The sequence below is a fragment of the Dermacentor silvarum genome, chromosome 1, assembly GCF_013339745.2.
Source record: "Dermacentor silvarum isolate Dsil-2018 chromosome 1, BIME_Dsil_1.4, whole genome shotgun sequence".
NCBI lineage: Eukaryota > Metazoa > Arthropoda > Arachnida > Ixodida > Ixodidae > Dermacentor > Dermacentor silvarum.
In genome coordinates, this window is record NC_051154.1 from 310,831,426 (window position 1) to 310,853,165 (window position 21,740).

A 21,740-nucleotide genomic window follows, 5' to 3' on the forward strand; every position below is an offset into this window, starting at 1 on the left:
ATAGCTTAAAGTTTCTAATTTGGCATCTCGTCATAAATATTCCTCGCGTGCGGCGTAAACGTGCGGCCCAGGTGCGAACAAAAAAGATATAAGGCATTGGCGCACGCGCCTTTTCGGATATATAAAATTCAGATTTGTTCACGAACCTTTCAGGCCAAAGACTGCGCATTCAACCTGAAGTTTTTCAACGAACTATACGAGGTATATGCATGGAGTGCCTGCGCGCCGTATCACGGTACAAATACTTCACGATCGCTGTTACTGAGTGCTCTATTCTCAGAAAGGTCTGAAAGGACGTGGCATTAGTATTTTTTTGATTCCGCGCTCGTACGTCTTAGCGTGTTGAAGTTCGCACAAAAGCTCCGCCTATAAGAACCTACTGCCCCGGATCGACGCGCCTTGCAAAGTTGCGGGCTGCAATATATATGCTGGACATCGGTCTTCCAGCTGTGCCAAAGTCAATGAAAAGGCACACGTTTTTAGCGGGAGTTGTAGCGGCAGGTTTCCGGAGTATGGCAAAGATACTGAAGCTTCCAGTCTATGCTTAGACAATGGAGGACTGTACGGCAGCGGTACTTCGGGTAGCGGTGATGTGTGGCCTCGTCGCATTGGACCAAACCACGGCATCGGTCGCCGTAATGAAAGTTGCTGTAAGCGAAGGTAAACTTTATCACTGCCTTATTTATCCGTATACTCGAATATCGCTGCTGAAGCACATGTGCCGGGTACTCTGTACTGCTGTGGTGCGGCGGAACGGGAACTGGTGTTCACATACAGCTGTTTTCATACGGCAGCATGTCGCTAGACGAGGAAACGCTGGTCGAATGACCAGCCCAGAAACAAGAAGTGAAAATTTTCAACTAGGTGGAAGGACTAGCAGGCAACTACTGCCTAATTACGCAATTAGCCTTCGTTTATTAATCAACGTCTCAAACGTTATAATCAGATAAAAGTATCATTGAGAAAATGGTAGAACAACATGAAAAACTTCCGATCCAGCTCAATACGTACTACATAAAAGTGTTTTTCATGGCGTGAAAGAAGCCCGCGAATATGCGCGAAGTGCCGCGAGCAGCCAGTCTTCCGGCAATTTTTTGTGTAATCGCGGGCTTCTTCTTTCGATGTGTTCTTCGCAAACTAGTTTAAGTCACTTTCTAACTTTTGCCATTACTCGTTGATCTGAAACATTGATTCGTATCAGCGTTTGTTGAATTGCCGGAGCACACACATCAAAGCGCGTGGACATTACTCTAGTAATTAACAGCAAATTATTGGTCTATATAACGGATTTAACCTTAGCAGGGGTCTCTAAAGAAGAAGCGGTCAGTGTTTAAATAAACTACAGAGGACTCTAGCTGGGAGGCCAGTTCTACTAGCTTAGAAAAGCGGATAGGAAACGCCATGCAATCTATGCCCTCTGTGCGTCGGTCGCCAAAGTACACAGTTCGAGGTGGACTTAGAGCGGCTACCTACTACACCCCGTTGAACGAGGCTATGATATAGATAACCTAAATGGATGTAGATGTTTGGCTATGTTAGGTCTTGCAAAAAGAAAACTAACCTCCGTGTTAAAAATTTGCGAGGCAGTAGCAGCCATGCAAATAACTTGATCCACGGAAGCATTTTACGCTTTCTGCGTAGCTGTACGTTTCTTCGATAAAATCACCAAGTTCAAGTTCATTGCTGCCCTCCGCATCCGTCGACTGGCCGGCACAGAAAAACATTTTTGCGCAATTTCGCGCAAGAATACCATGCTCGATGTCATACAATCTCTTAATTTTGTTCGCATTGTCATTCCTGGTTCAAGGAATTAGAAGCGCTGGAAGTTGCGGTGTATGCGTGGAGGCGCTCGTCATCACCTGAACCGGGTGGAGCAGCATTGCCTGGACATCTGTACGTTGGTCATGACGCACGAAGTGCATTTGTCGACCGTTTGCAGAAAAACAATGGCATAAACTAAAACTTTTTTCTTCGTGGATGAAAATCCAATTGCCTGCTCCAGTTTCTGATACTCTGCAAGTTTCCGTTGGGCCTGTCACGATATCATCCAGTGGAACTGGCAAGCTTGTTCTGACGTCTTCGCCAGGAATTCCCAACGACACTAGACTCGGGGGCATTATTATCGTTAGACTTCTAGTGAAACGCTCCATAAATATTAAAAAAAAAACTTTGATGCGCCTCACAACGTGTAAAGAACTGGTTCCGTCCGAGGAGTCAGAAAAAAAATGACCATCGTGCGTGGACAAATCATACGGCAAACTTTTTTTTTGCAATGGTACATGCGACAATCAAGATTCGAGAAAAACGAGCCCACCGAAAAAGCCATCAAATCTAACAGCCTGTTCACTTACATTGCAGTTCCGAGAATGAAGGCCGCAGCTAGGCTGAATTCACTCGTACGCATAGGTTATCCTACTATGATATTTATTTATTTATCTATTTATTTCTATTTATACTGCTATCCTAATGTACTAGGACACTGCGTGAGCGCGTAAAGTGTATAACAACTAAAACAGAACAACGAAATAAGGTTCAGCATCGTTAGGCACTTTTTCGAGGATAATAGAATCCGCTTACATTATTATACAGTCTGTTCGAGAATTCATAAGAACAATTAAGTTGACATTGAACATTAGCGAACATCAGAACCCAAACCACGAAAGTATGTTAGCTATCCAGCCTTTGGTTATATAACCCACTTCTCTCTCACACAACCAGGAGCAGTTTCACCTTTATTTGCATTTCCCATGAAAACGTATCTTCATCTAGATTATTCGACGAAAAGCCACACGTATCACTGGAAATTTATACACGAAATGCATCGAGAACACAAAGCAAAGCATGCGATCTTGCTGCTAATAAACGGGATGAATGCGTGCTTTCACTCGCGCAGTACTGATGAACGCGGCCGAATGGAATTATTCCTTAAAACATGGTGGCTGGATAGCGTATAGCCTAATGCGCGATATTAAACTTGTGCTGAGCATAACACCATATATTTCACTCTTGCCCACTTAAATATTTGGTTCGTATTGTCACTGCTCACTCCATTCTTGAGTCTGTCTGTCTGTCTGTTTCTACTGTACTCTTTCTCTCTGTTTGAATTCACCATTATTATTATTATATTCAGTAGAGGTATTTGAGCTGCCACCGGGAGAGTCCTTTGTTTGTTCAGAGTTCATTAGATACAATTAGGTTGTACACTGTCTTAATTATCCCTTGTCGAACGAATTGTGCACCACCACCACCACTAGCAAGTGTAACAAAAACCAATGTCCTTTTTCTCCACCAAAGGACAATGTCTCTCCTCCTATGGAAAGCTTGCAGCGGACCAGAGCTTCACTCCTCCGGGTGACTGCGCGCGCGTCACCTGTGACGCTCAGAATGAAATGCTGCACATAGAAAGGTGAGTCTCGAGTACTGGCAGTCCATTTGCTTCAAACGTCGCCTTGAGTGACGTTACAGGATTGCATAGTTAAAGAATGCTTTCTTGATTAGCTTCAAGCATAAAATTGCACTGGTTTGAAAACTTTCACGACGATGCCAGTCTTATATAATGGTTCTTCCCTATCCAAAAGAGAAAACTACGTTTTACATTTGGAACCACGTAAATATCATGCCCAGCTTTTCGTCCCGTTAATATTATCTCATTTTTTTCTGGCACCCTTCCTCTTAGGCAGTGGCGTAGCCAGGGGGGGGGAGGCTGAGTGGGTTTCAGCTCCCCCCCCCCCCCCGGAAAATTTTCCGGCCGGCGCCCTGCTCCCTTTTATTCCAGGCACGTCGCCTATGACCAAAGGTGCATACCCTTCGAACGTGCGGATTTTATGGGCACTCGCGTCCATAATAATCAACGCCCAAATCATAACAGAGACCAGAAAGGTTCTTGGAAACCACAGAGTGGGGGTATGTAACCTTAGCCCCCCGCCCCCTCCCCTGAAAAAAAATCCTGGCTACGCGCCTGCTCTTATGGGTTTTGAAATAGTGAAATTTTCGAATACAGTCGAATACGTCATAATCATGAAGATCAACCTCGGAATACTGAATCGAATACCGTATATTTCTCATTTCTAAACAAAGTCAGACATACAGATTATGCTGAGAGCGCTGAGTAAAAGAAAAAAAGAACAAGAAAGAGAGACGGAGTATTATTTACATCGCTTGATGTACTTTTGTTTAGAACTGGACGTCTGGCCAAGTAAGAAGCGTGTAAGTGACAGACAATAGAGAAACAATAGAAACGTGATCGTATATGGCGCAACCTCACAGTGACAGTGATAAAAAAGTCACCGACGATTACGATACTCCCTAATGCGAAATTTGAGTGCAGCTGCATACGTGCTTTCATTTCGCGATATATTGTCTGGCGCGTACAATCTGTCTCGTGCGGCACGTTGCAAACGGAGCGAAGTTGGGCGCGACGGCCTCGCCAATCGGGAGATCGTGAGGGGAAGCGCATGGGTGACGCGTGGGCGCGATTCACAGCATCAGCCGCAGACAACCTACACTCATGCAGCGCTTTGTTTCCCCGAAGACGGCGCGCGCTACTCTGGCGCCATCTCGTAGCCATTGCAGCAAAGTTCCTCCGTTCGCGGCACTATGCTTTTCGTCTCCCGCTTTTGCCATACCCTCCTCCTCTTTCCTCCTCATGGTTCCGCTGCACCCTGCTCCTCGCGCTCTTTTCGCTCTCGTCGCTTTTGTCATCCCCTGCTGCACTCCGCGTTCGCTATCATGTTTCGCTGTGCTCGTTCACTCGCTTACGCCGATGCTTGCCGCAGAAACGGGTGCCTAAGATCTGCGCTCTAAAAACACAACGATTGCATGCCACCAGATACATGTGTAGATTCATGCGTGCCGTTGAAGGGGTCAAATTGTAATGCTACATCACCGTACACTATTTTAAAGGGATGCAAACATGGCAAGAGTGTACAAACAATAAGTTGATTTGCATACATCGAGAAACCAAATTGCTAAGCTGCCTAAGCAGGAAGCATTCTAACTGAATGACGAACTTATTGAGCAGAAGCTGGAAATTCCATGCCTTCGCTCAACAACTAGGGCACACTGCGCAGCAGCCGCGGCACCCCTGCAGCAGAATCGTTCGGAATAGTCTCCACTTGCACGTAACTTTTTCCATGCAGACTCAAAAAAGTGTGGCTATCCCTTACCTTCGAAAAGAAATGAATATTCGACGACTTCGAATAGTTAAATGCCCCATCGAATATGAATCAAACAGCAATGACTATTCATTTAGTAGACGAAATTTCGAATAATGGGGCACCCCTACTTCCCGTAGAGGATTTACGCCCGCCACTACCTTCTCATGCAAAATTACCACGCAGTCGAACTACGCAGGCGTGCGCAATTTAGCAAAACACCGGGCAGCACCCATCTTACAATGAATGTCGGCGTTAATACGATCATTCAAGCAATGCAGCGACAAAAAACTGCAACCGCCGAAACGCGTTACGCATAAGACCTGTTCTGCAAACGGGCTCCTCTTTCGCGCACCCCTCTTAACACGCTGCGCCGTGAAGCGGTGGGCGGGCAAAGTACGCTTCCTTTTACGATTCCTCTGAAATTTCACCGGTGGCGCGCCGGTGCGCGCTAAGGCCAAGAAGTAAAATTAAACTTTCCCTCTTTTTTAAAGCTACACTTTCCTTGCCAACGATTTCATGGTTTCACCTGGGTCGATCAGCCAGACACTGGTCGGGTAATCGCCGAGAAGATTCGCATTCATAAAAAAAATGAATGCGTGTCCGGTGCCGGCACTCCAACTACGGCCCCTAAGCGCAGCAACGCGATGCTCTAACCACGCGGCCACAAACACACTACTCTTTCGTTGTTACAGGGAAGTAAAATCGTAGCACTTAATTAGGCAAATTTAAACACAAATAAAAGAGGTGAAACCCGTCAAGAGATTCACTAGAACTCTCGTATATCCCGCGTATTTATAGTAGTGTGGCTCTTGCGATGAACCACGGATACCGCGCAGATAACCAGGTGGAAGAAAGGCGGAAAGTGGAAAACGACGTTCGCCAGGCTGCCTCGGGACCGCTCTCGAAACGCGCTCATCAACCATGGTTCTGTATTAAACACCTCACGTGTAGCAATATTTCTTCCTGGAAGATGATCTTCGTTGCTCGGGATGGTTCGGCATGTATATCTATCCTTCTTGCTCTCCAGAGACTATGCAATTCAATAAGGAAATTGAGATCGTATGCCAAGGTTCTAGCTTATCAAGGCCTATAAGGCAACTTGATGGGTCACAACCGCACGCATACACTTCTCTCGTGACCACACCAACTACCTCTTTGCGAAGATAGCCGCGTGTTTGTGATTTGATTCCCATACTTTGGCACATATCCACAGCGGGGTTTAGGCTAAGAAAACTAATCTCTAATAGTACGAATCAGCGGCCAAGAAGCGTGTCCGCGTGTTAACTATGATCATGATTTTCATAGTATGGCACATAGCCCCAACGGGGGTTGGCGAAGAAGCGGGTGGTACATATAGTGCCAGCGTGAACTAGCTATTTTAGATGATTGCCGCGTGTTGATGATGCTTATTATTGCCATACCCATAATGAGAGATCGTCCAAGAAGCGTTTCCGCGTGTTGATTATGATAACGATGATGGTTTACATACAATCGCACATATATGCCTATAATGAGGGGTTGGCCAAGAAGCGGCCTGGTACATTTCAAATAAGAAGAAACGAATAAATACAAGCCTACATAAGATTTGTCACATTGCGTAGCACGGGTATGCGAGAGCGCATGCGCGCGCCAGTTTCTTTATGCTGACAGGCAGGCATGAAATGGGCAAATTTGTAGCATTTCATTAACTGCTTCACGAAATCTTCGCTTCACAAAGATTGCAACATGTGCGTTCGATTGGAATATACATATACATATATTTTTTTTATTTTCCTCAGCAGCCGTGTGGTTGACGTCTGTGCATTATCTGCGAAGAAACCGTGATGCCGGAAGTTTCTGAGTGTTCCTCTTTTTATATTTCTTGCCAAACAGCAGTAGAAGGGGCACCATGACTTTTTGTATTAGCAAAGAACTAACGTCACCAACATAGTTCTTTGTCGATTTATTATGGCAGTCCCCGGGGAAGAAATCACCAGGGTGAAGCTGAGTTAAGGTTAGATCCGCCTACAGCCTACAACATCCTCCTCCTCGTGAGGTGCGGGCCTTACGATGACAACGTCATGGTGATTACGAACGGAAGGGCAGAACAAGCCAATTGGGTTTCGAGCTTTTAACTGCTTTTGCAGAAAAATACTATAGGAAAATTCTCTAAACAATTTTTGCGTTGGTTGAAAGAGGAGCGGGCTCTAGCAAACACTTACTTCCCGACTTGGAAAGTTTCAGCTGGTGCCATTGAAGGCAACATGGTGGTCAGCTTAGTTCTCGGGTTAAATTCCTGGCCTCAAACAGGCATAGCTGTTTTAGCTACGTTGCACGTTCCGCAATCAGCAATGAAGCTCCCGAGGCTCAGCGCTGTCCAACAGCTTTCTCACCTCCCGAAACCGCTTTCCAGCCGGCAAGACCTTTTTGACAATTACACTGTTTCCGGCAGAAAAGCTTCCTCATATATACGAGCGTATACTTGTGAGAAGCGTAGGGGTCTTAAATTCTGCTGCACGGAACAAGGCACACTCACGTGACCTGGAAACTGACACTTCACGCGAAGGAATGTGGTGACAGGCTTTATATGATGCTGCGCGTAAAAATTATGGAGATGACAGTCGCAGCGGAGTGAGTCTAGCCTGCTTTTGTTAGCCGTGAATGACGAGCGCGCTTAATCAACGCAGTGACGCCTTCAGTCACAAAGGATGAGCAAGTAACGCCTGTGGAGTTACGGACATTATACTGATGCGCGGACGTTATACAGACCTTCGTGGTGTTTCAGGAACGGCGCGTCGTCACTCTTCCATGAATAGAATGGAAAAACAGCGCTTACTGCCCACAGAAACTGCAGCATAGAAGTTGAATAGTGGGAACGGGCCAGCCGACACATGTGTTAACAACCACCAGCAAGATTAATAACAAATAGTCGTTACTAAAAAGTATGGGAGCAAAGTTTCGCGTTTTGATTTAGGGTCTAAAATATATTTTCAATTACACTTGACAAAAAACGGGGATGGGGAGGGTGGGGGTGGAGACTATCGCTACATCTCTCCAGCTTCCGTGACAAAAAACACTGAATCTCTTCAGCGTTGTTTGATGCGCCCGTTTGTTGCCTGGCACGGAGAGAGTGGGCCACTGCTCCGCGTCTTAGGACGCGTCTTAGGAAGCCACTGATCGGCTGCTTAGGACGCGGACGAGGCACTCGTGGACGTTGCTTTGTAAATGGCCTCCGAGCTCGCTCACATTGCGCGTCGTGCCGTCTCGGAGGCCATAGTTGTTTTGCCTCTTGCGTCTACCGCCACTTCCGCCGTCGGCGCTGCAATCTGGACTGCTCGGTCTTGCGGCGCCGAGCGAGCGTGAACCGGCGGCGCAGTGTTCTCTATGCCGCCGGCCGCCGCCGAGTGACGCCGGTTGGCGCCGACGCCGAAAATCCGTCGAAGATTTCTCCCTTGTGGTTGCGCCTTTAAGCTTCGCCTTTAACAGTAGAACGCGATAGCGTTATCGGGCACCGTTCATATCGCATTTTTCTTTATGAGTAGGTTTCACTGCAACAGATTAATTAATTAATTTAATTATGGGGTTTTACGTGCCAAAACCAGTTCTGATTATGAGGCACGCCGTAGTGGGGGACTCCGGAAATTTGGACCACCTGGGGTTCTTTAACGTGCACCTAAATCTAAGTACACGGGTGTTTTCGCATTTCGCCCCCATCGAAATGCGGCCGCCGTGGCCGGGATTCGATCCCGCGACCTCGTGCTCAGCAGCCCAACACCATAGCCACTCAGCAACCACGGCGGGTCACTGCAACAGAGAACGTGGAAAAGGCAGCTTACAAAGTGAATAGTAAAAACCAGTCAAAAGACGAAGGACAGAGAAAAGACGTGGCACACACGACGACTGGACTAACAACTGTGCTTTATTGAAGAACCCCGTCTCCCAGGAAAACTTGGCGAGCATGCGCAGCTCAAACGCCGACACCCACACACGAACAAAGGTGATTGCGAAACGCCACGTAGCTAACGCCAGTGCGATAGGAAACTAAGTTCCTTCTGCATCAGTGAGAGAGAGGTAGAACAGATACAATTATCCCCTTGCAAATTGATATGGTAAGCTTCGAGAATTTCACGCTCCGTCTAGCCCTTGCCCCTACCAAGGATTTTAACATTGGAAAAAAGCGGGACGCAGCCGCATTCCCGACAATGGCGAGGCAGATTTGCTCCATCAGAGGAATTCCAAGAATTGTAGTGTTCTCGCAGCCTCTCATTAATACACCGGCCTGTTTGACCGATGTAAACTTTTTCACAAATCAGCGGAAGCTCAGTGTACCTTTCCTCCACCGTAGTAGTTTTCAAGGACTCCCTCTTCATACAGAAGAAAGGAATCTGTATAGGGGCTAGCGTCGCACCAGTCCTATGCCAGATATTTTTAGCGAAGTTTGACAACTTACTTCAAGGCTCTCTTCTTGATAAACGTGTGTGCCAAGTTTTCAGATATGTTGATGATTTCTTGATTATTTTAAATCTTTCACCGAATGACTCCTTGCCTGTCATAGTAGACCAGGTCTTAACGGTTTTTAAGGCTTGTTCAAGTGCACTTTGCTTCACACATGAACTGCCTACTAACCACTCGATTAGATTTTTAGAAATTGAACTAACTTTTCTTGACGATGGCCATGTGTGCTGGTGCTTCTTGCCGAGGAGTAAAAAGGCGTTGTTACCGTACGCGTCCGCTCACTCTAAAGTCGTTAAGAGAGGGATTGCTATGAATTGTTTTCGAAATGCCTTGCAAAAGAGTTGCCACCACAGCATAAAATCAAGTTTTGACAACCAGTTCGATCGTTTGGCGGCCGCTGGTTTCCCAAAAGCGCTTTTGAAGGCAGTGGCAGAAACGTTGCTGCAAAAGATTAAGAGGAGAGAGCGAAAAAGGGCTGACCCAACGGCGGCTGAACGGAATAAACTTGAAGTGATGCCCTATGTACATAGGGTCTCCCACAACGTCAAGAAAGTTGCTGCGAGGCAGGGCGTTAACGTTGTTTTTTCTGCTCCCTGCAAACTTTCAGGCCTTTGCTCACGCGTGGCGCGCGGCAGAAATAGACCCCCCGCGTGTCATGACAACGGTTACATCTCTTGTGCTACACGTGTGGTGTATGAGATTCCGCTGATTTTTTGAAAAAGTTTACATTGGTCAAACAGGCCGGTGTATTAATGAGAGGCTGCGAGAACACTACAATTCTTGGAATTCCTCTGATGGAGCAAATCTGCCTCGCCATTGTCGGGAATGCGGCTGCGTCCCGCTTTTTTCCAATGTTAAAATCCTTGGTAGGGGCAAGGGCAAGACGGAGCGTGAAATTCTCGAAGCTTACCATATCAATTTGCAAGGGGTTAATTGCATCAGTTCTACCTCTCTCTCACTGATGCAGAAGGAACTTAGTTTCCTATCGCACTGGCGTTAGCTACGTGGCGTTTCGCAATCACCTTTGTTCGTGTGTGGGTGTCGGCGTTTGAGCTGCGCATGCTCGCCAAGTTTTCCTGGGAGACGGGGTTCTTCAATAAAGCACAGTTGTTAGTCCAGTCGTCGTGTGTGCCACGTCTTTTCTCTGTCCTTCGTCTTTTGACTGGTTTTTACTATTCAGTATGTACCAACTGACCCAGACTGCTACTCTACTGCAGCTTACAAAGACCAAGCTTACACAGATCCCCTTAAAGTCGGCTTCATTTTTAAACAGAAATGCATTGCTGGGAAGACGTCTTTCCAGGGGTAATATAAGTCATTTTATATTAAAATGTGAAGGCCCTAGGACCATTTTGTATTATTTTATTAATTGTTTGCTATTGCCCCAACGCGCGCGCGTGTCCAAAACATTAGGCAGGCTCAGTCCCAATTTAACTAGCCGAGGATGCGAACACCCTCTGGATATTATTTTCGCAAGTAACCTACCTGAGCGCGCCGCTGCTGGCATGGTAGAAATGCTGGAAAAGGGGTTTGTGTTTCTTCGTAACAGAATTATGTTTTCTCGTACATTCAAATTACAATCCGACGCCACCATGGCTCTAGGTTGTCGTTAAGTTGTACTTTACCATTTTTCTCACGGATTTCACGGTGAGAAATTCAATTTTTGTTCACTAACACCTTGCGCCACGCGGAAGGCCTGCGCGGTCGGGATGGTTTGGGAGGATTTTCTCCGGCACGTACGCCGACACTTACGCCGGCACCGACGCTGACTCCGGATTTCCTGCAACACAGGGTCCTTAACGCTATCGCGTTCAAACTTGGCGGTGACACGGTTTTAATCATTCCCCTCCAAGCATCATGAGCGGAAGCAACTGCAGCAATGGATCGCCGCTGTTCGGCGGGAAATTTCTTATTATCACGCTTTATTTTGTCAACTCGTCGTTTATGGCTCTCGGTCATGTTTACATGGGTAAGCGACGAAGTTGATCATGGCCTATAGCCATCTTTTGATGCAGTTTCTCCGCTGCGCAACATGCTGGGTCAAAGGCATTTAGTTCGCTTAGGTTCTGAATGTCGCTTGCCGCCTCTATACCGTTTGCGGCTTCTTTACTGCAGTGGGTTGCTCTTGGTAGGGTGCATGACTGTACGATTGCATCGTGCTGTGTGTTAAAGTTACTGCGACTTGCGAGGACTGATTTTGCTGGTTTTATGCTCCCCGTTATATCGTCGCACGAGCTATCACGCCGTTCATGCTTTCTGCATCTATCTTATGCGTGGCTTCGCGCATGTTAATGTGTTGCTAGTTGCTTCATCCAGAACTGTTGCTTATTTATTTAAGTTCTAGGTTTTCGCTTCGCCTTGTTTGTAAGGGGCTTAAATCACGCTGTGTTTTATCGGAATGGCTTACGAGCAAGTGCGTCTTTAACAGCTTTATTCCTTTCACCCGAGGACAAAATCGACATTGTGTTTACTTGGGTAGTGTGTTAGAAAAGAGATATACCTAATGGCGAAGATTACTGTGAGCTGCTGCATATGACATAGCGGTCACATTTTCGTTGAATAAATTGCGTCATGTTTGTGGAGTCGATACACCTTGATGATGTCTGAGCAAATACTTATTACGCATAGTTCCCTTTTGCGTTTGCATTTGTAATCAATTGCATTCTTTCTTATTATCTATTGCGGCGCAGGATTGCAATACCTACGTCACAAAGGACTAAACCCGGCCTTACCGCCAGTACCCATCTATTTTGGCCAGCGCTGATTTGCGTTTAAATATATCCCCGTGTAGCTTCTTTCTTCCGTAACATTCGAAAAAGAAATACTCAAACGTTGTTAAGACTTTCGCTTTGTACTTTCCAATCAGGTCACTAAGGAAAGTTCACATTGCGAAAACTGCAGCGACAATGGCATTTCGTCGACGTACGTAGCGGAATTGCGTCGGCGCTTAAGCGTTTTATTCGCCCGTGCGTTCGTTGACTTCATTGACTAGTATACGCATATGCATTAACAAATTCATGATTACTGTTCTTGAAGCGAGTTTGACGGCAATTTTTCGGCGATGCCATGAGTATTCATCGGTAGCGAGATCACTACAATGTGTGCCGGCATCGCGCCGTGCGGGGTCGTTTGAGATGTAAATCTGCTCCATCGACATGTGGTCTCTTATGGAGGTACAGAAACCGTATTACGTCAAGTGTAGATTAAAAATAACGCGATTGAGACATCGCATTAGTCGACAAAACGATGCGGTTACTTAATATAAGCTCCATTTTGTATAACTGGGCTTCATTAATTGCACTTGTCTACGGGACGCAACCGGCACGAATGCGCACAGGGTTGTCCCAAACTCTGGTAACATCCTGTACATGTCCGCTCTTATAGAGGCCTGATCCTTTCCTGCTGCTGTCACCGCTGAAGTAGCGGTCTGGCCCCTGAACTAAGGAGAAATCGCAGCCGCGAACTTCAGCCATCCTTGCTAGTGTTTTCATCTGCTACTGCATCTCGATCGTATACTTTCGAGAGCGCCGCCTAGGTGGCCATCAGTGGCGCCTCTATAGTCGGTGCACGATGGTTGTAGAATGCATTACTTGAACAATGGCACTGGGAAGAGTGGTGCGAATTGATTTGTTCTCATACTGGTTGATGTAATTGCTGCTCACGCTTTTGCTGGTAGCACTAGCGCTGATAGCTCCCCTTGCAGGCAAACGCGGCTTTTGCTGAGAGAGAGAGCGGCAATCCTCGGCGCACCGGATGAACCACGCGCTGTTTTCTAGGATACACGTCATATACGCCGCAAACGGTTATGCGCTCGAGTCGTCCGCTAAAGAGCTATTTACAAGAGTTCAATACACATAGTATGTGCACAGAAAACTACGCAATTACTCACCCCTCCGACTTTGGCACGACTGCTGAGATGACGAGCCCAAAGTTCTGTTATGTTGTATAGAAGATTTCAGGCAGAAGATACCTCGGATACTGCATTTCTCTGGTGCATATTCACAGAACAGAAACAAGAAAAGCACAAGAACGTAAACAACGACATCGTTTGCCCTCGTATGTGTTCTGCTCATCCTTGTGTTGTTCTCGCGCTGTGAATCTGCATGATGGATCACGACTAGCCCTGTCATATACTTTGTTCAATTTCTCAATTGAACGGTAGCAAATGAGCAAATTATTACAAATTAAATTTAAAGAATGACAAAGAAGATAATTACAATAAAAATAGGCATTTCTCGAGGAAAAGTGTATCAATATCTAACTTCTTTGCCCACGGCCACTCAAATGCGGTATACAATTTCAAGCCTTGAACCGTTGGTGAAGGAGCCCTTTATGTAACTATAGCATTGATGCAGGTCCAAACACACAGCTCTGCATGATGAAGCTCAGTGCACAGTACAGTCAAATTTCGTTTTGATGAACGTGCACGTGTTAAAATAGTTTGATTCATCAAATAATTTGATATATGCGAACTCGAGCATAACTGACATTCAAGATGAGTTCGTTAGGCAAGGGCTTCATAGGCACAATTCGAAAGATAAGCGCTCACAAAGTACGTCACTTATTATGCAATAAATTTATTTTCTGCAGACAAAGTAACGCGTATACAGAGGACGGTAATTTTGGCCAATAATTAAGCTTAAAAGGTCTTCGAGATTGTCATTCTCGGCGCGGGTGACACTGTATGGGTGTGTTGAGCGGCCGGCACGTTATTCAATGTTGGCGCAGTCCTTGAGCAGAACTTCCCGAGGCAAAGGCTAAAGGGGCGTCTCGAAGCGTATCGAGCATGCTGTGGCGTATTCTCAGCTGAGGACAAAATAACATTTGCAAAGGTGGCGTGAAAAAAAATGCCGCTTTGGGTACCTTTTGTGACGCAGGCTGTAAATGCGCTCGGAGTTTGACATCGGCAACGTTCAATTCCTTTTAAGAAATCTACTCGGCATGTATTTCGCAAGAAATATTTTGCATGTTCGACATGAAGCCAGATCTACAATATATGCCTGAATTCGTTATACTCGGGTATGATTGTACGTAAGTGGGACACTTCATACATATCACTGTATACAGCGCCACCAACATAAGCAATGCTCTAGTCATGTGTCTACTAAAATGGGCTTTAAAATGATGTTCGCTTTGTGTTTATTTGATTTGTTAACCACGGTTCAATTTTCTTTATTTTCTTTTATAGTAAGGGGTTGCTCGTCAAGATTTCGTAGCCTTTTCGCCAATGTATTTGTGAGAAATGTATCCGAAAAGAGAGGGTTTTTTTACGGTTGACCCTTAGCTGCAGCGCCCCCCTGTGTCAATTTCGGCGCTCCGGTCATCAGTCGTTTGAGCTGATTTTATTTAGCTACGACCGCACTTAATTTTGTTGGTTGTTAACGCAGCGCCTAAACAGACATGTATTTCGGGAATCGAGAAACCTGACCTAATAACAACAACTTCCTGAAAAAAAAACTGTAACTGCTTATGCTTTTGCAGGTGCATCGCTTCCAATCAGCAAATACCGCGCAGTGGACTTTCCAGTGAAGCAGCAGGCAACGCCATGTCTTTTCCTGCATGCTGTTCAAAGACGCTAGTCTGAAAGGAGAAGCACAACAAGCAGTGAAAATTCCCTTCCTGTTTACCAAGCACCATCTGGGAGAGCGCCAAGATGAACTGAGGAAATAATAAAGGAACGTTATTATAACGCTGCTATAATATTATCAAACCACGTTTCCAAAAGAACAAAAATGAAGGAAAAGTCTTGAGGCGAACGTTCTATGCGGATATTTCAGCGGGATAATTGGACAGGTTAAGGCGCGGTCCCCCTAGAACGGCAGCGCTTGCGTGGTTTTTTGTTGCACTTGGTTTAACTTCAGGGCATTATACTTTCATATTTTAGCAGTAATTTACAGGCGTTCATTTGGCAAAAACATTCACTCAGCTGTCTGTCAACGCTATATAGAGCTACAAGGTTGTCACCTAAGTGACTGTTTAGCAGTGCCCTTAATAAATATTTTGAATATTTAGCCAGACTTGGAAAAAAATAATCGGCAGACTTGAGCGATTCCTCCAGCTTTAAAGTCGTCTAAAAATTGCATTGCAACGAGTGCGACTGCACTGATTTTTGAAGTGTTTGCTCCACTCGTAGCAAGTAAAACAGGCTTAATGCGACAGCAGCAGTCTCTCACAGCCGACACCGCCGTCTTCTCAAGATTAACCTCTGCATAACTTGTGCGTAAAACATGACATTTATGCATGACGTGTTTTCGGTTGCCAGATTGCTTCCGGCGCATACAGTCAGCAAAAGAATAGCCAAGCTTCAAGATCTCTTTCTGTTATCCAGAGGATAGCCGTCCTAGTACGCGCACTAGACGCCACCGCTTTACGAGTCTGCGTGGGACGCAAACCGAACACAAATTGGTGGATAGCAAAAATGGCGTGTCGCCTGCTACGGCTCTTGCGGTTCGATGCCCAGCTTTTAGCTGCTCCAGTATTCCTGCTGTTCGCTATAATCGGAATGGAAACAGATACGTTTGTGCGATTGTGACCAGCTGCATGCCCAACTTACTCTGGTACTGCCGCGTGGACCGTATCTTGAATTTTATCTGGGTAGCGGACAGAGAGTGCCAACTGCTGATAACTCCGCGCGCTGTGTGTTCGCCGCTTCGTTTGCGTTGAAGCGCCAGACAGCACGAAGTTAAAGTCGCTTTCCTCTTCGGGCTCTATCTTTGTGGTGAAACGACGACGACGAGATTGACTACATGTGCGGCGCGTCGCGGAAATAAGAGAGAGCACGAGGTGGTGCGGCGGAGAAGAAAAAAAAAAAAGAGGCAGAAGGCACTAGCGCAGCAGAGACTGGTTCGACACGGCGCTCAAAGAGCCAGGGTTCGAGAGGGCTGCCCGGGTGAACCGCTGGGCAACCTCCAGACCAGTCGCGCTCCTGCGGATGTCTGTGACAAGTGCGGCTGCTACTACCTGTCCGTGACTGTTCCCGGCCAGTACTGTTCCTGGTCGTCTGATCTCATGCCATTCCTGAACGTCCGAGCTGCCGTCACCGCTCACCCCGCACCTCGGCAAGTCGACACGCTACGTTTTGCTCAGTGACCAAGTCGTCCCGTCAAGGTCTCGTTCTGCTGAAGACGACGAGGACGTTAGCGTGAGCAAGAACCTTGTAGCGTAGGGGGTTTATTCTGTTTGTATAGTTTATTATAGAGTGCTTAGTCCTAATATATGTTATCTACCAACCTAAAGTCTACGGCTCCATCCTTCGCCGCACCGCATGTCAACAAACGTGACGGTCCGCAATCATCTCTCTACAATCTTGAAAGCGATCGTCTTACGGGAGGGACGGACGGACGCACGAACAGTTTTCTCCTTGGGTAAGCTTAGCATTAAAAAAATTTCACCGACAATGCGAAATTTGAGAGCAGCTTTATACGTGTTTTCATTTCGCGATATATTGGCTGGCACAGACAATCTGTCTCGTGCGGCACATTGCACATGGAGCGAAGTGTGGCGCGACTGCCTCGCTAATCAGGAGATCGCGAAAGGCGGCGCGTGGCTGACGACTGGGCGCGATTCACGAGGCCTGCACCCACCACCTGGGCGGCCTTGCTACCACCCAGATCGGCCACCTGATCTTCGGCAATGGTCGCTCCTGAACTTCATCCAGAAAACAGACCCACATATTTTTATTCAGTTTATGCCGTAGGGCATACTGGCGACAATACATTAAAAAAAGTCACAGGCCTGCTCGGCACACGCAGCACAGTCACAGCGTAAGCTGGTGGAGTGGCTCAAGGGTAGCTCCAATTTGGGCACCACGCACAACAGGGTCATCGCGGCAGTCTGTTCGCCTCGTTTTGACGAGAACAATCGATGACGAGCTGCGGCTTGTAATGCTCTCTGCGCAAACGTTACTAAATTTGGTCTTTTAGTTTGCAAACTCCGGCGCAACGAATGTCACCCTTCCCTGTGCCGCCGAGCGGGGGCGCTTTCGTCGCCGTTTGACCAGTCTGATGGCAGTGTCGGTGGTGCCGCCAGCTTCTTGGTTCCCACGCCGGCGAATTCAACGCAGGCGTGGTCTTGTGCCGGGTGTTTCTTCTTCGCCTTCATCTAATTTAGTAACGTTGCCTTCAACTGTGTTGCGCAGTGATCGCTATCCCTGTGAGTCCCAGCGAGATCTATCGACGCAGCTCGTGCGGCGTGTGTGCTCCGGCTGCAACTTGTTACAAGAATGCACTTTTTCTCCCAAGATTTTAGCCATCGATTAGCAAGCAAGGAAAATATGGCTGTAGCAAACAAAAAAGCGCGTCTTTTGTAACTCTGTCTCTTGAAAACTGATTGCCAGTTGACGTTTGTTGCATTGTTCAAAAAGCTGACAGTCACTTTAGCATACGCTCAATAGAATTAATGCGAAAGCGTGCGTGCTCACGTGAAATTCATGAAATTGCTTGACATTCTCACTCGAATGCGTTTTTAATTAGATGAAAATTCAATGAAATTCTGGCGTTTTATGTGCCAGAACCACGATATGGTTATGAGGCGCGGCTTAATGGGGGACTCCGGGTTAATTTTGACCAACCATAACGAGCCGTTACTTCCTATTGTTCTTTCCTACAGGTCGTGGGTTCGAGTGCCTTAATTGACTTTACATTTAGCGTGCCTTAATGAACTTCGCCTTAAGTAGCACCAAAGGTCGTGGGTTCTACTCCCACCAAAGGAGGTGGGTTGAAGTGCCTTAATTAACTTTATCCTAATTACCTGTGTCGTAATTAACTTTGCCTTAAATAACACCAAAAGTCGTGGGATCGAGTACATTATTAACCTTATCTTAATTAAGGTAGAGTTAATTAAGTCACTCGAAACCACGTCCTTTGTTGGTGGACCCATGAATTTTGGTGCCATAACGCCGGACTTAGGATTTTTCGGCCCACGAGCCATGTAAGGCTTTCGCCTTAATATTTTGTTTTCAATTTGACTTTTTTTCTCGTCGTTCTTCGCGCTTATAGCCTTAAAAACGGCCAGCTTTCACTGAAGAACTTTGGTACCTTGCTTTAAGAAAACGCGTATCCTAGCATTGAGTGTTCTCGAACAAACGAGCATCCAGGTCATTGAGGCATCGTAGGTAACGACCTCGCTGACAAAGTTGCCCGGTCTGCCCACGGAGGCAATCAAACTATTTCCATTCCATTGGCAAGAACGGACGCTGCAAAAAAAGTTCGTTTTCTTGCTCGCACAACGACACAAGCTTCTTGGAGCTCTCCGAGCGTATATAATGGCCGCCTGCGTGCCTTGGACGCTTTATTATGGCTCAAAGTGCCAACCAGCCTGTCCCGTGTGGATGCAACACTGCTCTACCACCTATGGCTTAGCATGGCACTTACGAACGCGTATTCTTTCCATCTTGAAATGACCGATCCACGAACGTGCGATACCTGTGGTTGTGAAGGAACTAGCGAGCGCTTAATATGCCCTTGTTCTCCGTGCAGCATTCAGTACATATCCTTACAGACAGCACTAAGCCGACTGAACTCTAGTGGAACATTTTATGAAAAAGATTCTTAGACCCTGGCCACATTCGTCGTTGGCGCAGAAAGCTTACACGCGCTACTGCAGTTTTTGAGGAACATTGGCCTCAGGCCTCAGTGACCGATTGTAGACCTGCTACGCGCCCTACTATGTGCGCGTGGTGCTCATTCTGTCATTCTCTCCTCTTTTCCTCTTTCTGTTTCCCCTTTACCTTACCCCTAGTGTTCGGCAGTCCGGTTGACCTCCTTGCCTTTCCTCTCCTTGGCATCTCTCTCTCAATTTTCCTTTTTTCTTACCATGCGTCGTATGAGTTTGGTCGATACCAGCGAAATGGAAGTGGTGCCGTCCGAGCCAATCGCGAAGGGTGAAAAGTACGAGATATGAAATGGGTAGTTAGAAATACGTACAGCGCCTGGTCGGTATACCGACAAGACGTTCAATAATTAATTACCTTTAAACGTTTCCAACAGGTTCCCTACGGTTCGAGTAGCAATCTTTTCAGCACGTCGTCCGACGGATATGACTGTTTTGATGAACATGTGTTCACCCTTAAAAGCAGGAGACACTACACATTTACCTGGCATGTAGTCCTGCGCAGCGCGCACTAGAGCATCAGGAATGTAGTTGTTCCATCTGTTCGAGCCTGTTGGGATCGGTTGAAAACTTACTTTAAATGCTTGATGGTTGTCAGTGCGAAGGGATGTAAGAGCTTGTAAAAGAAACCAAGAAAATTTTGACAACGAAAACTGTTTTTGATTGTTTTTATCGTGGGCAAGTGTCCCATTTTACCCAAATAAATGGAACGCGCAAATCATGCGAGAGTTCAGTTGGTGTGGCTGTGAGTATAAACATTCCGGCTACATATTATTTCATTCGCTTTGTGCAACATTTCAATTTGGTGGTGTGCTGCATCTACATCGCTTGTTGTTCATACAGGCAACTTCGACATGCATCACGTATCGCGAGACATAGGATGCGACGTTTTACAGACGAGAAATGACAGGAAGGACTGCCCTGGTAGCACTGACATTCAGAATGATTAAAAAATGGCTTTGAAGGTTTCGCCCGAAACCTTGCAGGGTCTGTCCATGGTATTCAGAACAGAATTTACCGTTGTCTTAACCTGCAGAAAGGTAGGCCGTTATGCGCAGTATTTTCGAATGTAGTATTTGGTGCTTGCGTTTCTGGGTGTCAAAGCAAGCACGCGGTCTTAAGTATTTCAATCAAAGTTTTCACCATAGTGGCATTAAAGTACAACACCCTCCCCCTGTATAATAAAGCGAAGCTTTAATGTACAGGGGGAGGGTGTTGCCATTTTGCAAGGCGTTTTCACAAACAGCATTTCACAAGGCGTTTGCAGCACTGCCGAAGGTACGAGGCGTACACGTGCAATATCCCTGCACAGCGAAGTAATGTTCCTGGCTTAGCTGTTTGCTTAATGGCATGATTAGAGAGAGAGAGAGATACGAAGAGGAAAGTGTAGGGAGGTTAACCAAGGGCGCGCCCGGTAAGTTTTGTTTTTCTTGGTATATGATACGTTACAGGAACACGTGACATGTTAGGTCCTTTGCACATGCACGTCGTATACTGCAAATTTAGAAGCCGCTGAACCGACGATGCGGCGCGCATGGACACATCTCGCGGGGCATTCAACCTTTCTATTAGCTAAGGTGTGCTGAAGCTTCCGTAGTGCTGCAAAGAATTTGAGATGTAGTATAGGCTGCAAAGTCCTCCCGGACTTCGCTGACCATGGTCGCTGCTGCTGCCGATGCGCCGCCACTGCCGTCTTGCCCAATAGATCTCCCTCATAAAACGAATCGGTTTGTGAGTATTCGCCAAAGTACTACCCTTACAGAGGTGCTGATGACTGGCTCTGCTGTCTCTGTGATTATACTGTGAAACATGCAACGGTACCTAAATACCATCAGAGCAATAAACATACGGATTCTAGCGCGTAACTCTTTTATTAAAAAGGAATGTTTCTATGCCTTCTTTCAAGGGGTTCAACGCGTCTGCTCCGCGGGCAACTTGCCGATTAAGGTGGGCAGGTCCTTTAGATTATAGTGCAATATAGTAAACTGAGCTGATTCGGCGGATGGCGCGATGAGAAGTATAGTTCGATACCGAAAACGTGCAGTGTAATACACGGTCCCACGGATCATGTGGGTCCCGTGTTGGGGGTTTCGGCGTCTTGCTGGTTTGCCGAGCAGGCATGTAATCGCATGCTGCGAAACGCGTTGCAGAAGATGAACACTTGTATATGATTTAATGAGCCGCTGCACGAAATCTTCGCTTCACATAGTTTCCGAAACGTGCGTTGAATCTGCATAACGTTTTTATTTTTTATTATTATTTCGCCAGTTGGTCGTTTCTGCAATGGAGCCGCTTGGCTGGGCTTTTCATCTCTATCTAACAAGCAAAATTCCATAGGGAGTCTATTAGAGCACAATGACGGTCGATTTACAATCCTAAGCGTCTCGCGTCCGTCATTACATAGATCTGATGATAGCGAGAAAATTTTGAGAGAACAGTCATGCATCTGTTTCTGAGTAAAAGTTGTGGCAGCTGGCCTTTATTTATAATTAAACTGAGCATGTAACTATAAATCACGACCTAAATAAAGCACTGCGAAGT

The 21,740-nt window shown here is 46.4% G+C and overlaps 1 protein-coding gene across 1 annotated transcript; it reads left to right on the forward strand.

The window, feature by feature from the left end:
* Nucleotides 1-434: 434 nt before the first annotated feature.
* Nucleotides 435-15,273, forward strand: LOC119453171 (uncharacterized). The gene is made up of 3 exons (XM_037715185.2): nucleotides 435-660; nucleotides 3,295-3,406; nucleotides 15,072-15,273. The coding sequence occupies exons 1-3, from the start codon at nucleotides 552-554 to the stop codon at nucleotides 15,172-15,174; spliced, it is 324 nt and encodes a 107-aa protein (XP_037571113.1). The 5' UTR covers nucleotides 435-551; the 3' UTR covers nucleotides 15,175-15,273.
* The last annotated feature ends 6,467 nt before the right edge of the window (nucleotides 15,274-21,740 follow it).

Coding starts and splice junctions, on each gene's coding strand:
- LOC119453171 (XM_037715185.2), top strand. CDS start 552: ATGGAGGACTGTACGGCAGCGGTACTTCGGGTAGCGGTGATGTGTGGC. Junction 661..3,294: donor GAAAGTTGCTGTAAGCGAAG/GTAAACTTTATC, acceptor TCTCCACCAAAG/GACAATGTCTCTCCTCCTAT. Junction 3,407..15,071: donor GAAATGCTGCACATAGAAAG/GTGAGTCTCGAG, acceptor ATGCTTTTGCAG/GTGCATCGCTTCCAATCAGC.